The sequence below is a fragment of the Leopardus geoffroyi genome, chromosome D4 (genome assembly GCF_018350155.1).
Source record: "Leopardus geoffroyi isolate Oge1 chromosome D4, O.geoffroyi_Oge1_pat1.0, whole genome shotgun sequence".
Lineage (NCBI taxonomy): Eukaryota > Metazoa > Chordata > Mammalia > Carnivora > Felidae > Leopardus > Leopardus geoffroyi.
This window is the reverse complement of record NC_059342.1, coordinates 32,582,808-32,600,462: the sequence shown is the minus strand read 5'-3', so window position 1 is coordinate 32,600,462 and position 17,655 is coordinate 32,582,808. Positions and strand designations below refer to the sequence as shown.

Here is a 17,655-nt window from a genome sequence, read left to right as displayed (position 1 = left end):
GAACAAACTGAGGGTTGCTGGAGGGATTGTGAGAGAGGGGGTGGCCTAAATGGGTAAGGGGCATTAAGGAATCTACTCCTGAAATCATTGTTGCACGTTATGCTAACTAACTTGGATACAAATTAAACAATAAATAAATTTTTAAAAAATAAGATAAAAATAAATAAAACTTACTTTTAAAGAAAGTAAGTCCTTAGTGAAGCATAACAACAACAAAAATTCACATCTTAGGACTCTTAAGCTTCTGTTACTGTTACCAAGGAGTCATCTAGGGCCACCCAAGAACACAGGTTGCTCTACCTCTAAGCTCAAAAACCTCTTTCATTACAGAAAATTCCTGACATAACCAAATATCTCAATTTAATTGTCTCAAGGTATCAGTGGAGTCAATGTAAATGAATCACATTCTCCTGAGAACATGTAGAATTATATCCCATCTATCTCAAAAAGGTTTTGAGCAAGAGTAAATAATTATGCCTCTGTATTAGGGGTTGCCAAATTTTTTATGCAAAGGGCCAAACAATAAATATTTTAGCTTTTGTGGGCCATACAATCTCTGTCACAACTACTTAACTCTACCCTTATGGTGAAAAAAGCCATAATACATAAATGAATGAATTAGGCTATGCTCCAGTAAAACTTTATTTATAAAGACAAGCCAAAGAGAGAATCTGACTGTCAAGCCATGCTCTGGACTGTGTCACCATATGCCTTTAACAGCCTTGGTATTTCTATTTAAAAAACAGTAACTTGTTTAAATCATGTGACTGTTACTATTGCCCTAGTCTACTGCCCATGGTACCAACTGAGATTCTTTAGTATCAAAGGAAATTAAGCTCTGAAAGAAGTGGCAGAATGAAAAAGGAACCAGAGCACCTGGGTGGCTCAGTCATTAAGCATCCGACTCTAGGTTTCAGCTCAGGACATGATGTCACGGTGTTTGGGATTGAGCCCCATGTCAGGCTACACACTGACAGCACAGAGCCTGCTTCAGATTCTCTCTCTCCTCTCTCTCTCCTCTCCTTCTCTCTCTCTCTCTCTCTCTCTCTCTCTCTCTCTCTCTCTGCCTCTCTCCAGCAGGCATGCACTCAAAATAAAATAAACTTTAAAAAAAAATTGAAAGAGGAACCAACACTCATGCCCTGGGATCTCCAAGCCTTTCTCCCTTTACTATCAAGGCTGATTGTTCTCAACTAGACCTTTGTGAACACCCTCATCTCTAATTCCTGTGTTGTATTCAAGACTGATAATCACTAAAATGGCACCTCTTTGCCCAAAAGATTTGCCTTGTGCTGCAAGACAAACATTTGAGCAGGTGGGGTCACTATAGCACCACAGGTCGGGGACCATACCTACAGCCCTGTCTCCAGCCTAGAGCAGATCCCTTCCCCGCAGATCACACTATTCCAGATTGGCCTCACCCTCTTCTAGCTGAAGCTCATAGAAAAGCCTCCAAATTCAGTGTGGTCTTACCCACAAATCTGCCTAATTCCTGCCCCATCCTCCTCTCTGCTTCCTTTACCTGACTTGAACTTACTCATCTAGGCCAAGCTCAGATGTCCTCTCTGCTCTAGCAAGTGTTCCTTCAGTGCCAAGCTTGCTCTCAGTGTGTCTCCTCCTGGCTCCCTGGAACCCTACACTTGCTTTTATGGCCAAGCTCATTGTACTTTATTGCCCCTCTAAGCCTATGAATAATTACTTGAAAACAAGGCTCCTTATTCATCTCTGTACCCTACACAAACTGTTTCTCTCACCTCCCCACACCCTCTCCAAGAACTCCCAGACTCACACAAAAAAAAAAAAAGCTATGGTTTTTCAATCATTCTACTAAAATGGCCACAACTAGACATTAGGGGGAAAAGTAAACTACAATTTGATGACCATAATTCCTTCCAAAATAATGCCATGAACCATATCAAACCAGTTTTCAATATAATTTAAATATTAAGCCAAACAGTTAAACAATTCAAGGAAACAATAGAAAAAAGCAAAACAATGCTTTTCCAATGCACATTCGTTGTGATGATTTCAAACACTGCTGACAGTTGTGGGTTACTGGTACACTCACTCTTTGTCACTCTCTTTAATGCACTCTTTCTCTTGTTACTCTCCATCTACCTCAAGGGGGCAAAAACAAGTTGTTTTTCATTTGTCTGAATTATGGTGTCATAAACATGATTGGTTTTGTTTACCAGTAGCAGTCTATAACATCTCTCTCATCTTTCTGTATGCTCCAAAAGCTTTGAAAATATCAACTCAACTTTGGAGCTACTAAATGTTCCCTCAGAGCCTACACAAATTCCATAAAATACTATGCCTTGTAGGTCCTACCAAAATGACAGATTCCTGACTTCAGAACATGGAAATGATAAGGATGCTTTAAAATGTCATGTTTATAAACCAGTGGATTTTGTTCATTGGATTTTAATAACTAAAGTTACTCAAATCTGAAGTCTAAAGTCAATGTTCGTTGAAGCACTGCCAATGTGTAACTGGTTTTCAAATACAAGCAGCACATTGCTAAGCACAGGAAACCAAAGTCCATCAGCCTCTTCTGTGCCATAAACAATTATGTTATTTCACTATCAAATATGGAAAGCTAATTCAGGGCATTTTTATGTTAATTGTTCTGAAAACTGCCCCAGATATACTGCTTCTAACTCTTAATTATATATGCAAAAAGGAACAAAGAGGCCAATGATCCCACAGGGTGGTTAGAAAAAAATAATTTACAGGGCACCTGGGTGGCTCAGTCGGTTGAGCATCTGACTTTGGCTCAGGTCATGATCTCTCTCTCAGTTGACAAGTGTGAGCCCCACATCGGGCTCTGTGCTGACAGCTCAGAGCCTGGAGCCTGCTTCAGATTCTGTGTCTCCCTCTCTCTCTACCTCTCCCCTGCTCTGTGTCTGTCTCAAAAATAAATAAACATTTTTTAAAAATTTTAATAATAAACACAAAATTTCATTTCATTTTAGGTCACTCAGACATGCAACCTCTCAGTCCAGAATCCAGATGATTCCTCAGCTCAATCTTCCTCTCGGAAGCCTGAAAACTTGCCATCATACCACATGGAAGAAACCAGAGAAGGCACAAAATAAACCATCAGCTCGGGGAATTTGTGGTTGACAACAACCTAGTTTTACACATTTCTACAACTAAGAGATTAACTCTACATAATTGTTTCCTTAAAACTGGTAGGAGAGGTAATAAGAGCACCTGGCAGCCCCTCTACTAGCCTAGGAACTTTGGAAATATCTCCCTAGGTCTCAAATATAAAATGTCAACAGTATTTACTCTGCCTTACTCATTCCAATGGAAATCCCACAGAAGCTACTTTCATAAGACAAGGTGCCATGGGGGCGCCTGGGTTACTCAGTCAGTTGAGCGTCTGACTTCGGCTCAGGTCATGATCTCACAGTTCGTGAGTTCGAGCCCCACATCGGGCTCTGTGCTGACAGCGTAGAGCCTGGAGCCTGCTTCAGATTCTATGTCTCCCTCTCTCTCTGTTTCTCCCCTGCTTATGCTCTGTCTCTCTCTCCTTCAAAAATAAATAAAAACATTAAAAAAATTTTAAAAACAAAAGACAAGGTGCCATGTTCTGTAAGGAAGCCTAACTGTTAATGGTGCTCATTTTCCCAGATATAAGTAATCATAACATGTTAAGCTTAAAAATATATCTGTTATCACTGAAGAATAAATCATTAAGAATAAACTAGAATTGAAATAAAAAATATATAGCAATAATCTAATACAAATTACAATGTGGCAATCTAAACATGGCAGGAACTAGAATTCACTGAATGATCTTCTAAAATGCAATATTAGAAAATGTTTCTAAAGTCAAAAACTGTTAAAACTTCCTTGGTGCTTTGGGGAAACGCAAACTAAGGTGCAATCACGTGCATACATATATACACACTCACATAAAATGAAAAGCCAAAGGAAATCATAAAGAGGTTGTTTCCGTTTGGTAAGCTTATAGGTAATTTTTATTTTTGTCTTCATATTTGCCTATATTTTTTCATTTTTCCACATAAGGATATGCTACCTTAATAAACAAATTCTCAACACAGAATTTACTTGTATTAATGAAAACCCAGAAGGGCAATGGGGAATGTTTTCTCTTTTTTTTAACTTTATTTTAGTATTTCAAACATACACATATTTAAAATGCCATGTATTATCATCTACTGCCATCAATTACCAATATTTTTTCAATCTTCTTTCAACTATATCCAAACCATTTTATTTTCTAAAGTATTTTAAAAACAAATCCCAGACCCCATGTCATTTAACCTGCATATGTTTAAATGTGTATCTTTAATTAATAAAAAAATAGAGTCACTATGCCATCATTATATTTAATAGGACAACAATAATTCCACAGTATCATCTAATGTCTAGTCCATATTTGGAAATGAGAATGTTCCTTTCAATTTAGAGATCCATCTAGAAAATTTTAAATTGTGCCACTATTTCATATCTAGAATGTATAAAGAACTATAAAGCAGTAAGAAAAGCATGACACAAAATAAAAATATTCAAGAGTCTTAAAAAGGTACCTCAATAAAAGGGAAAATCCAAACAGTCAATGAACATAAGGGGAAAAAATCACAATGCAACTTAAAACCACAACTACAACACACACCCAACAGAATGGCTAAATTTAAAAGACCAACAATACCTAATATTAGATAGGATGTGAACAATGGGGAATCTGAAAACATTGCTATAAGAAGGTGAAAACTGGAAAAGAGTTTTCTTCTGAAGCTAACTATGTACATACCCTATAACCACTACTAGGCATACACCCAATATAAACACACCATTCCATGCTCAGGGAAACATGTGCAGAACATCCATGAAAGTTTTGTTCATAAAAGCAAAAACTAAAACAACCAACATGACCCTTGGTGGCACAACAATAAATACATTGAGGCATATTCATACAATAGAATATTATAGAGCAAAGAAAATGAATGTAGAAAAAATTTAGAAATGTTTATAAGGTATGAAAGAAGCCAGACAAAAAGAATATACGCTGAATGATTCTGGCTATATAAAATTCAGAAACAGAATATAATGAACTATATTCTTAAAGAAAAAAAAGAAGTGACTGCCATAAAGTCAGAATAGTGATTATCTTTGGATAAAACATACGATGAGTGAAGGGGATGTGTAGGGGAACTCTAGTATGCTAGTAAATATATTCCTTGATGTCAGTGATGATACACAGATGTTCACCTTGCAATAATTTATGAAGCTTTAAGTTTCTGTTTTGTGCACTTTCTACCTTATTTTATGTTTCAAAATACGAAAAGTTTAAAAATATTATAGTAACTGATTCGGGCAAAGATTATCAATGGATGTAAATTCACTGGGTGAAAGGCTGCTGGGATACAGGATAGTTATCTATCCTCTAAGTATCACTCTATAAATCACTGATTAATTATAAAGAGAAATTCTTGACTGGATCATTTAGATTGGAGGAAACCCAGTTTACAAATATTATTGGCAAAATTAGGATCTCATGAATGTGATCTGTATATTAGATGATATTAAAACACATGCTGAAATAATTAAAGTTGAACTATCAAAATGTCTGCAACTTACTTTCAACTGTTATAGCAGAGAGACAAAGAAAGAGACAAAGGGAGACAATGGCAGAGCAACAGAGAAACAAAGGAAATGAGGCAAATATTAACAACTGGTGAATCTAAATGAAGAGTATCCAAGTGTTCATCGCACTACTCCAACCTTTCAGTAGTTAAGACATTTCTCAAAATAAAAAGAAAACAAAAAACAAAACAAAACAAAAAAACAGCATTTACATGTATTACCAGGAAGCAAAAAGGACTGGTTTATTTCAAGCATGTTATGGCCACATAAATAATACTGGAAAGACTATAATAATATGTACTTTTTTAAAAAGAGAAAAATTCTCACAATTTGTGGGAAAAAAAAGGAGAATAAACCTATTCAAATATAACTTTTTTAAATGACTAGGGGAAAACTACTAGAAGAATACATATTAAAATACTGTTTTAGCCTTAAGGTGGTATTATAAATGGATTATATTTCCTGTTTTCCAAATGTTTTTAAAAGGTGTTTTGCTTAAAAAAATTTTAGTGTAATTTAAAGATCAGCCAGATAACCACATAATATATTACTGTTGAACAATTTCAGATATTTGTACCAGTAGGTGGTTTCAATCTGACAAATACCAGCAGCAGAAATCCTGATGTGTCTTTATTTCTTCTTGTCCTATGAGGAATTATGGATCACACAAAGCATAACAAATGACTACTTCTCATGTGTCTAAAATGGTAACAAAAATAGGAAATGTGTCCTTTACAAAATCCATTACACTATAAATATACCTCATCATATATGCTTCCATTAATGTCGGCGCCATAGATGGGTGCTACGAAAGTTAAGTTCTTCCAATACTTGCGCTCCAAATCTTCATAATCCAAGTATCTTGGAGTACAGTATCTGCAAAAGGTAAATTAAAAGAGCACAAACCATATGACAATTATAAGATTTTCTCCACCCATATGTCTCAAATCATTTTATTTTTTAATTTTTTTTAATGTTTTATTTAAAGAGAGAACATGAGCAGTGGAGGGGAAAAGAGACAGGGAAACATAGAATCTGAAGCAGGCTCCAGGATCTGAGCTGTCAGCACAGAGCCCGATGCAGGGCTCAAACTCGTGAACCGCGAGATCATGACCTGAGCCGAAGTTGGACACTCAACAGACTAAGCCACCCAGGCACCCCTTCTTAAATCACTTTCTAAACAAAATCTTATCAAAATGAAAACACTGCAACAACTCATGTTGTCAAATCGAGTGAGTAAATATACCAATGTATTTATCATAGATCTCTGAATACTCTTAAGATTCCTAAATAACTCTTTATAATATCTTTATATTTTTGACTAGTAAGGAAAATATTCTCATGAAAGTACCAAATATATAAGGAGAACAGTTAAAAACTCATTAATTTATCTTTCAAAATATTTTCTAAAGTCTTTAACCAATTATACTATACTGAATTTTACAGGATTAGTTAAATAAAAGGGCTTAAATAAAATACAGAATACAAAATAAGGTAGATCTTCCTATGCATTGACATTAATATTTCTCCACAGTGAATTAATAAGCAGGTTACAGAATACTATGATAATATTTATGTAAAAAATATCTATAACTGTACTCAAATGGTCAAAAAGAAAATATATACCATATTATTAATATTAATGTTTATCTTTCACACTGGAATTACAGAAAGGCACTTGCTCCTCTGTCCTATTTGGATTGTGAACAAATAATCTTATATTAACATACACACACACAAACACACACACACACAAAATACCATTATTTCTACATTTAAAAAAAGAAATCAAATGAAGAAGGTAATGAAACAGTTTGTTTAGCAGTAAAAAGAGTGGTTAGCAGCAGGAGCAATCCCAATAAAGCCTACTGAGCATTTTAGAATGAATAACTGTAGAACAAGCAAAATCAATATACACTATACTGGGACCCCAAACTGGTTATCTAAGCAATAAGCAAGAATACCAAACAATTTAACAACTGTATTTGAAATACAGAATAATTTTCTGATTTACTCAAATCATTAGAATTTCAACAGGACAGCCAAAAATAAAAGGGATGGGCATGAAAGCATCATTAACTCCACTGTATTTCACCACTTCAGTTAGTAGGTTCCAGTAGTAACATGAATTCTAGGCACAAGCTAAGCAAGCTAACCAGAGTTCAGACTCAAGCGATAAAAAAGGTAACAGAGATACTGTTTATTTCGATTTACAAAGAAATTTGTTGGACTTTGGATACAGAAGTCCTAAATTACCTTTCACTATAAGATGACCTAAAGAATCTATCACACTATTTACTACTCAATCATGATCAATTTTTAACAACCTATAACTTTAAAAAGGAAACATATGGTTCAGTATTGGCTACTGAGGATGAATTCTAAGATCTATGAATATCTGAAACAAACAATGATCCTAAACTTGAAAAAAAGTGACCAGTTCACTCAGTTGGCTACAGATTTCATCCCTAATGGACTGTCAAACAATCACAGCTGTCCCACAAATCCAGTGTCAATTTGCTCAAAAGCAATCCAGCCATTCCTTTTCTCTAGAACCTTTTATTCACTATATTACAATTGTTAAGAGATGGGTGTCCAGGGGCACCTGGGTGGCTCAGTCGGTTAAGCTTCCGACTTCAGCTCAGGTCACGATCTCGCGGTCCGCAGGTTCGAGCCCCGCCTCAGGCTCTGGGCTGATGGCTCAGAGCCTGGAGCCTGCTTCCGATTCTGTGTCTCCCTCTCTCTCTACCCCTCCACCGTTCATGCTCTGTCTGTCTCTGTCTCAAAAATAAATAAACGTTAAAAAAAAATTAAAAAAAAAAAAAAAAGAGATGGGTGTCCAGAACAAGCCTGCCTAGAGCTTTGAATCCAGGCATTGCCATATATAAGCCATGTAACCCTGGGCAAAGGACTGAATTTCTCCAGACCTCAGTTATTCCTCTATAAAACAGGATAATATCAATTGAATTACTGTGAGCATGCTATCACATAATTATGTAAAACACATAGCTCCACTCCTAGAAGAAAGTATAGGTCAGTAATGTAAGTGATACAAGAGAGCATATTACTTACCTCCATAAAGTTTTATTATAGTAGTGCTATGTTGGAGGTTTCTAGATTTTCGTTGGATTAAGTTGTGTTGTCAACCAAATGAGCATGTTATCCTGTCTACTGTTTATACCAAGCACATTATACAAGGACATGTACTGAATGAAGGAAACCAGATGAACAGAAAAACCAGGAGGATGCCTCCTGCCTCCCATGAAAATTAACCCCACCTGAGGACCATCCTACAACCTCAATGAACACCATTTGACACTAGTACAGCTGTAAGTGAACAAGCAAGAGCCTTGGATTGAGGCTTAGAAACCCATTTCATTGCCATTTGAAATAAATTTCCACATGGAATTGGCAGATGAAATATAAAAAGAGAATTCTCAAAAGTATTTTAACATTGTAGCAATTATAACAAAATTAATCCAACTAAAAAATAAACTTTAACATGGAATAACCTTTCATGCAACTTATAATATATTTCACAACTAAAAAAAGGGCCAATTATTTTTAAAAATCATTTTTAAACTTCAGAAAGTCAAGAAATGTACATTCTGTTATTAAGAAAATCACAACAATCTGTCCAGTAATTGACACCACCTCAAGTTATATTTTGGCTTTCATGGCACTAATCATTCAATCAACATAAACTGAAATAGTACCTACTATATCCCAGATACTGTACCAGGTATTGAGTATATAAAGTGGTACACAAAACAAACAACGTCACCTGAATGGCTATCTTCAGGAACAATCTACAAACAAGCCATCTGTGCAAAAATTGAACAGATATATAAACAAAGTAAGTGCCCAGTAAATTAAATTCCCTCTAAATAGAAAACTAATACCATGCTCAGGTAATCACATGGGCTACAGATGATGATCTAAGTTTCTCTATGACAAGAAAAAAAGGTCTTCCAGTCTCTTTTCTCATCAATATTTTGAATTACCATGTATTATTAACAATTATTGTCTCTGGGTGTTAAAATTCTGTGTTTCTAAAATGTTCGAATTTTCAAATAAGAATGTGTTACTTTTGTAACTGATGAAAACATTTCTGACCATCTTTAAAATCCATCTCAACAGCACTACAAAATGAAATCATTCCTATCCTGATTAACAACCACAGAAGTCTTATTTTTCTTTGAAATTCCATGGCACTTTGAGCTTTTCGTGTGGTGATTATAAATGATTACTAAAGGTATTAACAAACATTTCCTAGTAAGTATAGCCTGATTACTTTCAAGTACAAATTGTCTCCTGGGGTGCCTGGGTGGCTCAGTCGGCTGAGCGACCGACTTTTGCTCAGATCACGATCTCACAGTTCGTGGGTTCGAGCCCCACATCAGGCTCTGTGCTGACCACTTGCTCAGAGCCTGGAGCCTGCTTCAGATTCTGTGTTTCCTTCTCCCTCTGCCCCTCCCTGCTCACGCTTTGTCTCACTCTGTTTCTCAAAAATAAATATATGTAAAAAAAAAAAATTGTCTCCTAAAATATCAAAGTAGCCAAGCAGATGTTCCACTAAATGAACCTATTTTATTAACATTTTAAAAATGACTCTGGAAATGGGTGCTAGAAGATAAATAACAGAACACAGTAAACCATTCATACTTATAAAAACTTGGGTGGGGCGCCTGGGTGGCGCAGTCGGTTAAGCGTCCGACTTCAGCCAGGTCACGATCTCGCGGTCCGTGAGTTCGAGCCCCGCGTCAGGCTCTGGGCTGATGGCTCAGAGCCTGGAGCCTGTTTCCGATTCTGTGTCTCCCTCTCTCTCTGCCCCTCCCCCGTTCATGCTCTGTCTCTCTCTGTCCCAAAAATAAATAAACGTTGAAAAAAAAAAAAATTTAAAAACTTGGGTAAATTTTCTTCCACAATCTTGTTTCAATAGCATTGCACTAGTAAGTTGTTAAAAGAGTTCTTAAAAGAGTTTGAATACAAACTAGTCCAGTTAGTGATAAAAGTTTCACATTCTCAATTAATGAGATCTGAAACAATGAGGCTTTACTAATGCTTATCAAAAATTTAAAAGAAGCAGGGCACCTGGGTGGTTCAGTCGGTTGAGCATCCGACTTCGGCTCGGGTCATGATCTCATAGTTTTTCAGTTTGAGCCCTGTGTCGGGCTCTGTGCTGACAGCTTGGAGCTTGGAGCCTGCTTCGGATTCTGTGTCTCCTCCTCTCTCTGCCCCTCCCCTGCTCATGCTCTGTCTCTCTGTCTCTCGATAATAAATAAACATTAATTTTTTTTTTAATTTAAAAGAAGGGACTCACATTAAATATAAAAATTTCAATTCCTTTGAAATAACTACAATGCTCCATAGAAACTTTATACACACAATTAAAGGGCGCCTGGGTGGCTCAGTCGGTTAAGCGTCTGACTTCGGCTCAGGTCATGATCTCACGGTTCATGAGTTCGAGCCCCACATCGGGCTCTGTGCTGACAGCTCAGAGCCTGGAGCCTGCTTCAGATTTTGTGTCTCCCTCTCTCTCTGCCGCTCCCCCACTCACACTCTGTCTGTATCTCTCTCACAAATAAACATTAAAAAAAAATTATACATAGAATTAAGATTCTTCAAGTACCATAAAGTACTTACTATGTCAAATATAAATTTCTTTTAAAAAGATATAAACTAAATTCATCCAAAGAGCATAATTTCACACACACCTATCCAGAGAATTTAGACAATGTTTTTTGACTGGCTGATTAGTTGGTTGGTTTGGGGTTCTAATTCTTTTTTTCAAATTAATGTTTTGATCTAGGGTCTTAACTACCATATCAGAAACTTTTTTAAAAAAGGTAATTTAGGGGCACCTGGGTGGCTCAGTCAGCTGAGCATCCAACTTCCGCAAGGTCATGATCTCACAGTTCGTGGGTTCAAGCCTTGCGTCACGCTCTGTGCTGACAGCTTGGAGCCTGGAGCCTGCTTCGGATTCTGTGTCTCCCTCTCTCTGCTCCACCCCACTCATGCTGTCTCTCTCTGTCTCTCAAAAATAAATAAACATTTTTTAAAAATTTTAAAAAGGTAACTTAATAACTGTAATGGTTTCTAAATATGTTCAAATTCTTTGATACTCCTCCTTTCAAGAAGTGGAGCTTAATTCTCCTCCCCTTAACTGTTGGATTCACTTTGCAACTGGCTTGTAAGAAACAAAATAACACAGAAGTGATAGTCAAGAGACAGATCATGAAAAGATACTGTGGCTTCCATCTTGGTTACTCTCTTGGATCACCGGCTCTGGAAGAAGCCAGCTACCACAACATGAAGAGCAGTCCATGTGGCAAAGAACTCAGGACTCCAGCCAATAGCCATGTAAGTGGAGCAATCTTAAAATAGGATCGTTCAGTCACAGTCAATCTTTCAGATGATAACAGCCCCACCCTCCTAACATCTTGACTGTAACCTCACGAGAGGCCCTGAGCCACAGTCACCTAGCCACGCCACTCCCAGATTCCTAACCTTCAGAAACTAAATTAAATAAATGTTTATTGATTTAAGCTATAAGATTTGGGGTAATTTGCTACACAGCAATAGGTATAATTACAATAATGCTAATACAATAATGGTGGCCCTCTAAGTCATTCAAGGGTTTTCTTTTTAAATTACTCATCTTCTAAATATATAATTTATCATCTGAGACTTAAACACTGTCAGGGGTATGGCGTGGTGTATGGCACTGGGTAGCAGGTACAACCAACAGTGCAGAGAGCAGAGAAAAATGCTCACCACCCTGATGGGTCCTTTCCCAAGCCCTAAGGGCAGCAGAGGACTTGGTGACCTACAAGCGACCACAAGGCACAAGAAGAGTCTCTGCTGCCTGCCCTGCCTCACCCTGCCTCACACCAGGCTCAGCCACCCTGTCCCCAGCTGCATCAAGTGGAGGAGGCCGAGTTAGAGGAGGGTGGCACCATGAGCCTGGGCCGTGTCCTTCATATCGGGGGGATGAAGACACTGCTGCCATGGACAACCCAACCCATGCCAGCCACAGTCCCTAAGTGAGGCTCTCCCAGGTTCTGTGTCTCAGCCCTTGGATCCTGGCTGGGCCAAAATTGGTGTGAAGAGTTACCTGCCCTGTCCCCCGCTACCCTCCCACCACCAATCAGGAGCATCTGATCAGGCCTTGGTGGGGAGTGGGACTCCCAGGGCCACAGCCACTTCCACCACAGTCAGCCCCCTGAGGGAGAGCTTCAGCAGGCAGGATGGTGGTGAGCTGCAGCCTCTGTAGAGTACGGGCACTGCAGCACAGGTCACCAAGGAGTACTAGCAACTGGTGGCTCAGGGAGCCCTGCTTGAGGTCCCCAAAGGGAAATGGGCAGCAGCAAGTAGCCCTTGGGGTAGACAGGAGAACCAGGAAGCAGAGGCCAAAGGGAAGGGCAGCATGGGCTGCAGCAGTGGCAATGGGGAGAACAGTGTGGGGCTCACAGTGCAGGAGGAGGGACTACCCATCATGCCCAAGCACCTGGCCCCGGACTATACTGTATCCTGCAGCATCTGTATCAAGGAGAACTTCCTGGGGTCAGCACTGGATGGCCATGTGGTGGCTGAGGCAGAGGCCCTAAAGTAGAGTAGGCACCAGCATGATGGGCAGCTAGTGAGCCAATGGGCTATTTCACCATGCAGCTTCTGTAGGGACCAGACTGCCTGGATAGAAGGCCATGAGCCTAGCTGTCAAAGCACTGGGGTCCTCATGGCCCACATGGATGCTATAATCTGTCCCTATGTTGGGTGCTAGGTGGCTATGTCATCCACAGGCACAATCAAGGCCATGGTGGTATGTTATTCAGTCAATAGGCTGGGGAACATGAAGCATGCTGACAATCCACATGGCAGTGGGCACTGCATCACCTGTTATCTATTACCTGAATCAGAACTGGGACATAAAGGTGCATGGCAGGCTACTGCAATTCTTCCCTGAGAGCTGGACTGTGGTAACCAATATCAGAAGGTCTGATCAGCGGAACCCCCATGAGGTGAAACCAGCCTATGATACCAGGTATGCCATCACTGGTATGCCATTGGCTAGCATCTGGGCAGGACTGTGTCCAAGTGCCTGTGTCATAGTCAACTACACCCACATACTGGCCATCCTCAGAGCTGCATGAACAGACAGCTTGCCCTGACTTTGGGAAAGCCTTTTGCCCCATGCTGTTGGCCCAGAAACCCACCAATCTCAGTGCCTGCTCCTTTTCTGCCACTGCTGCTACTTCCAGCTTTGCCTCTGTCTTGCCTAGTGTGGAGGGCTCATCTGACACTGAAGCCAAAGGAGAAGGAAAGACTTCTGCTGCCTGGTAATGGGGCTGGGATTGTGACCTGGGCAGGGGCCAGTGTTGGGAGCTACTGGAGCTGGGGGGCCTGTGGCTTACCCTCGGTGGTCCTGCTTCTCTAAGGTGTGAAGAGCTAAGGAGGCATTGCCACCTCCCACCAGGATACAGGTTTGGGGGCTGGGGATATCATGGCCTCTTGCTGGTAAAAATTTGTTGGGGGTGGACAGTATTCCCAAGCCCCCAACTCCAAAAGCCTGGAATGTGAAGTGACTCCCCAACCACATGGCTATGGTACCTTTTGGAATACACTGCCAATGTGTGGACAGGAAAAAGGTGCTGGGAGGAGCATGGGTGTGAAAAGTCCTGTCAGCCAAGAAAGAAAGAAAAGTTTACCTCAGAGTTGCCAAAAAAAAGGAAAAAAAAAAAAAAGATTTAAGCACTCTGACACAAAGAAGAAAATTTGCCTAACAAATATGAATAATGTGTAGAATCAAAATTTCAGGGCAACTAAAATATAGAAAAAACCATTTATAGATATTATGAATAAGATGATAAAACGAGAAACAACTTCCTCAGGAGTAAACTAAATGTAATCAGGCAACCACCTGAAGAAGAGAAAACAGGAACAGTTAAATGAAAACTGAAAGAAGATATGCAGAAAACCACTGCTTTTCATCACAAGCTCCTCTATTTGGTTTCCTCCCATGTTCATGTATATCTTTGAAAAAAATAAAATAGCAAACTGCATGCACTCACTTGCCACTGTTAGCCAGCTGCCTGAACTCTTTCACTGTCATGGCTTTTTTCTGGATGTTGTATTGAGTGAACAGTCCCGACTGCCCTGTGACCATCTGCTGAATAGGTGCTGGAATAAGCAAATTATCAATGTCATCATAGCACTGCCTTGGCTTCCATTCCCGAGGAGGAATCACCTAAAAATAAAATAATAAATAAAATATTATCTGGAAAATATTCCAACGGAATACAAACAAAGAATTTCTCAGCATTTCTATAACAAATGCGTAAAAGAACAATGAGGATTCAGATGAAGGGAAATACTTGCATTCTCTTAAATATTCACCTTACTGATATGATTTTTTAGAAATAGCAAAATTTATTGTGCACTATACCAAATAGTACTTTTATATCAACTATACTTTTATCAACTTATTTTTTAGTTGATACTATTAACCTCTCAATTTTAAAGGTAAAATGAAGAGATACATAGAAGCAAAATAACTTGAAGTTCAAATAATGCCTATATTAATATGATAAAAAATAAGTAAACATTTGTTTAGTCAGTATTATTCTCTTTAAATACCTCTCACACGATACAGCAAACAGCATAGTGGTTGGTGTGTTAGTAAATGTTTAACAATCAGTTTCCAGGAAGGTAGAGAAAACCCTGGTTTGTAGCTCTTGCTTATTTCCATGATGTAATTACTCCCACCATGGCTAATTTGAGCTTACCAACATGACATAACTGAACACAAAGTTAGAAAGAGACGTGCATTATCAACTTTTATGTTCCTGTATGAGGTTGTTCAGCACACCACTCTTTTCCAACACTATTTAAACACTTGGTTATTAACAATCAAAAGATTAGGGGCACCTGGGTGGCTCAGTTGGTTGAGCATCCATCTCTCGATTTCAGCTCAGGTCATGATTTCAGGGTTATGGGATTGAGCCCTGCATCAGGCTCCACGCTGAACATGGAACCTGCTTAAGATTCTCCCTCTCTCTCCCTCTGCCCCTCTGCCTCACTCACACTCTCGCTTGCTCTCTCTCTAAAGTAAATAAATAATTTTTTAAAAAGATTGTCTTTTAAAAAAATTTTTTAAAAAACAAGGAAAAAATCATTAACAATAAGACCAAAAACATATGTTCATGTGATTAAAATTAGAAGGGACAAAGTTATAAAGTCATGATTTATAGCTGGAATTTATTCACCTTTAGAAATTGTTTTAATTTTTAAGATAAACTTTAAAAAATTAATCACAAAACATAGCACACATTAATAAAATGCACAATCACAAAGATGTAACTGTGAATTATTATAAAGCAAACACCAGAGTACCTCCAACTGCCCATCAAACACATCCCTTTCTTGCCCAAAAGGTAACCACTCACATAGCATTTATGATATTCATTTCCTTGCTGGAGTTTATAGTTTTATGCCTAGGTATGCATCCCAGCACCATTTTTTTTTTTTTTGAAATGTACGGAAATATAATCATCCATATATACATATCTTCTTTGAGGTTTATCTTTTCTATTTCACTCAATATTTTTGTTAGGGGTCAAATATGATGGCCTATGATTATGGTTCATGAGTTTGAGCCCTGCATCTGCTTCTACACTGTCAGCATGGAGACTGCTTGGGATTCTCTCTCTCCCTCTCTATCCTGTCTATCTGCCCCTCCCCTGCTCTTGTGCAAGCTCACTCACTGTCTCTAAAAATAAATAAATTAACTTCATTAAAAAAAAACACATATTATGACCCACATAGCTGAAGTTCATTGATTTTCATTCCTACTCAATATTCCTTCATACAAATATTTATCCATAAATGGATGACCATTTAGTGGTCACTTGTTTTTTTCTGTTTATTGGCTTTTGCAAAGAACACAGCAATTAATAATATTGCATGCATCTTCTGCTGCATATGAGCACACAGTTCTCTAAAATAAACTCGTATACACAGACACTCCTAACAGTGAAATTATTGGGACATAGGATATGTATAGATCAAATTTAACAGTTATTACCAATAACTCCCACCAGCAGTGTATGGAGCATTCCTGTTGCTTCACATCTTCATCATCACTTTATATTGCTGATCATTTAAATTTTAGTCTTTCTCATAAGTTCTGTAATGGTAGTCAATTGCGGACCTTATTTGCATTTTCTTAATTATTAAAGAAATCTCTTTATATATTCCCTATGAATATCCCCTTTTATAAAGTGCTTACTCAACTCTTAACCATCTTACTACTGCACTGTTGGTCTTTTTCTTCTTAATGTATAGGAATTCTTTATATAGTCTGGTTATTCTTGGATCATGTATATATACATTTGTAAATATCTATATGTATATGTGTGTATATATCATATATCTTCTCTTACTCTATAACTTGCCCTCCAACCTTAAGAGTATATTTTGATAAACATTAAGTTCTTAATCTTAACAAAATCCAATTTGTTCACTTTGCTGCTTTGACCTTTGGTTTAAAAAAAAAAATTTCCTACTCTGGAGCATGAAGGCATTCTATGTTATACTATAAGTGTTTTAAGGTTTTGTCTTTCATATTCAGATCTACAGTGTTCCTGCAAGGAGCTTTTGTGAAAACTCTAGGTCAAGCTTCATGAAATGAGAAAACGGGGACAGAAGAATGAGTGATTTGTCCAATGTTACACAGCTGATAAAAGACAGTATTTACTAACAAAAAAAAAAAAAAAAATCAACAGGGCACTGTCGAATCTAAAGTTAATTTAATTACATCAGCAATACAGAGATATTTCACATTTTATTGCATCCAAGGTATGTTAGTTTAAAGTGAGAATAGAGGGATGCCCAGGTGGCTCAGTGGGTTAACCATTTGACTCTTGGTTTCAGCTCAGGTCACGATCTTACAGTTAATGAGTTCAAGTCCCATGTCAGGCTCAGCACTGACTGTGCGGAGCCTGCTTGGGATTCTCTGTCTCCCTCTCTCTGTGCCCC

At 38.2% G+C, this 17,655-nt stretch overlaps 1 protein-coding gene, 1 long non-coding RNA gene and 1 pseudogene across 22 annotated transcripts in view; 2 read left to right on the top strand and 1 right to left on the bottom strand.

The window, feature by feature from the left end:
• LOC123593224 overlaps nt 1-3,289 on the top strand; it is a 74,677-nt gene extending 71,388 nt beyond the window's left edge. For both annotated transcript variants that reach the window (XR_006710197.1, XR_006710196.1), the window contains exon 5: nt 2,976-3,289. This is a non-coding gene — a long non-coding RNA (uncharacterized LOC123593224). The remainder of the gene's footprint in view (nt 1-2,975) is intronic.
• Nucleotides 1-17,655, bottom strand: part of KDM4C (lysine demethylase 4C) — a 428,186-nt gene that overhangs the window by 367,689 nt on the left and 42,842 nt on the right. For all 20 annotated transcript variants that reach the window (XR_006710195.1, XM_045468819.1, XM_045468822.1 and 17 more), the window contains 2 exons: nt 14,691-14,866; nt 6,381-6,495 (listed from right to left, as the gene is read on the bottom strand). Coding sequence is in view for 19 of the 20 variants with exons in the window: in XM_045468819.1 (XP_045324775.1) it covers nt 6,381-6,495; nt 14,691-14,866 (291 nt within the window). In the remaining variant the exon portion in view is untranslated. The remainder of the gene's footprint in view (nt 1-6,380; nt 6,496-14,690; nt 14,867-17,655) is intronic.
• LOC123593550 lies at nt 12,329-13,829 on the top strand (annotated as a pseudogene).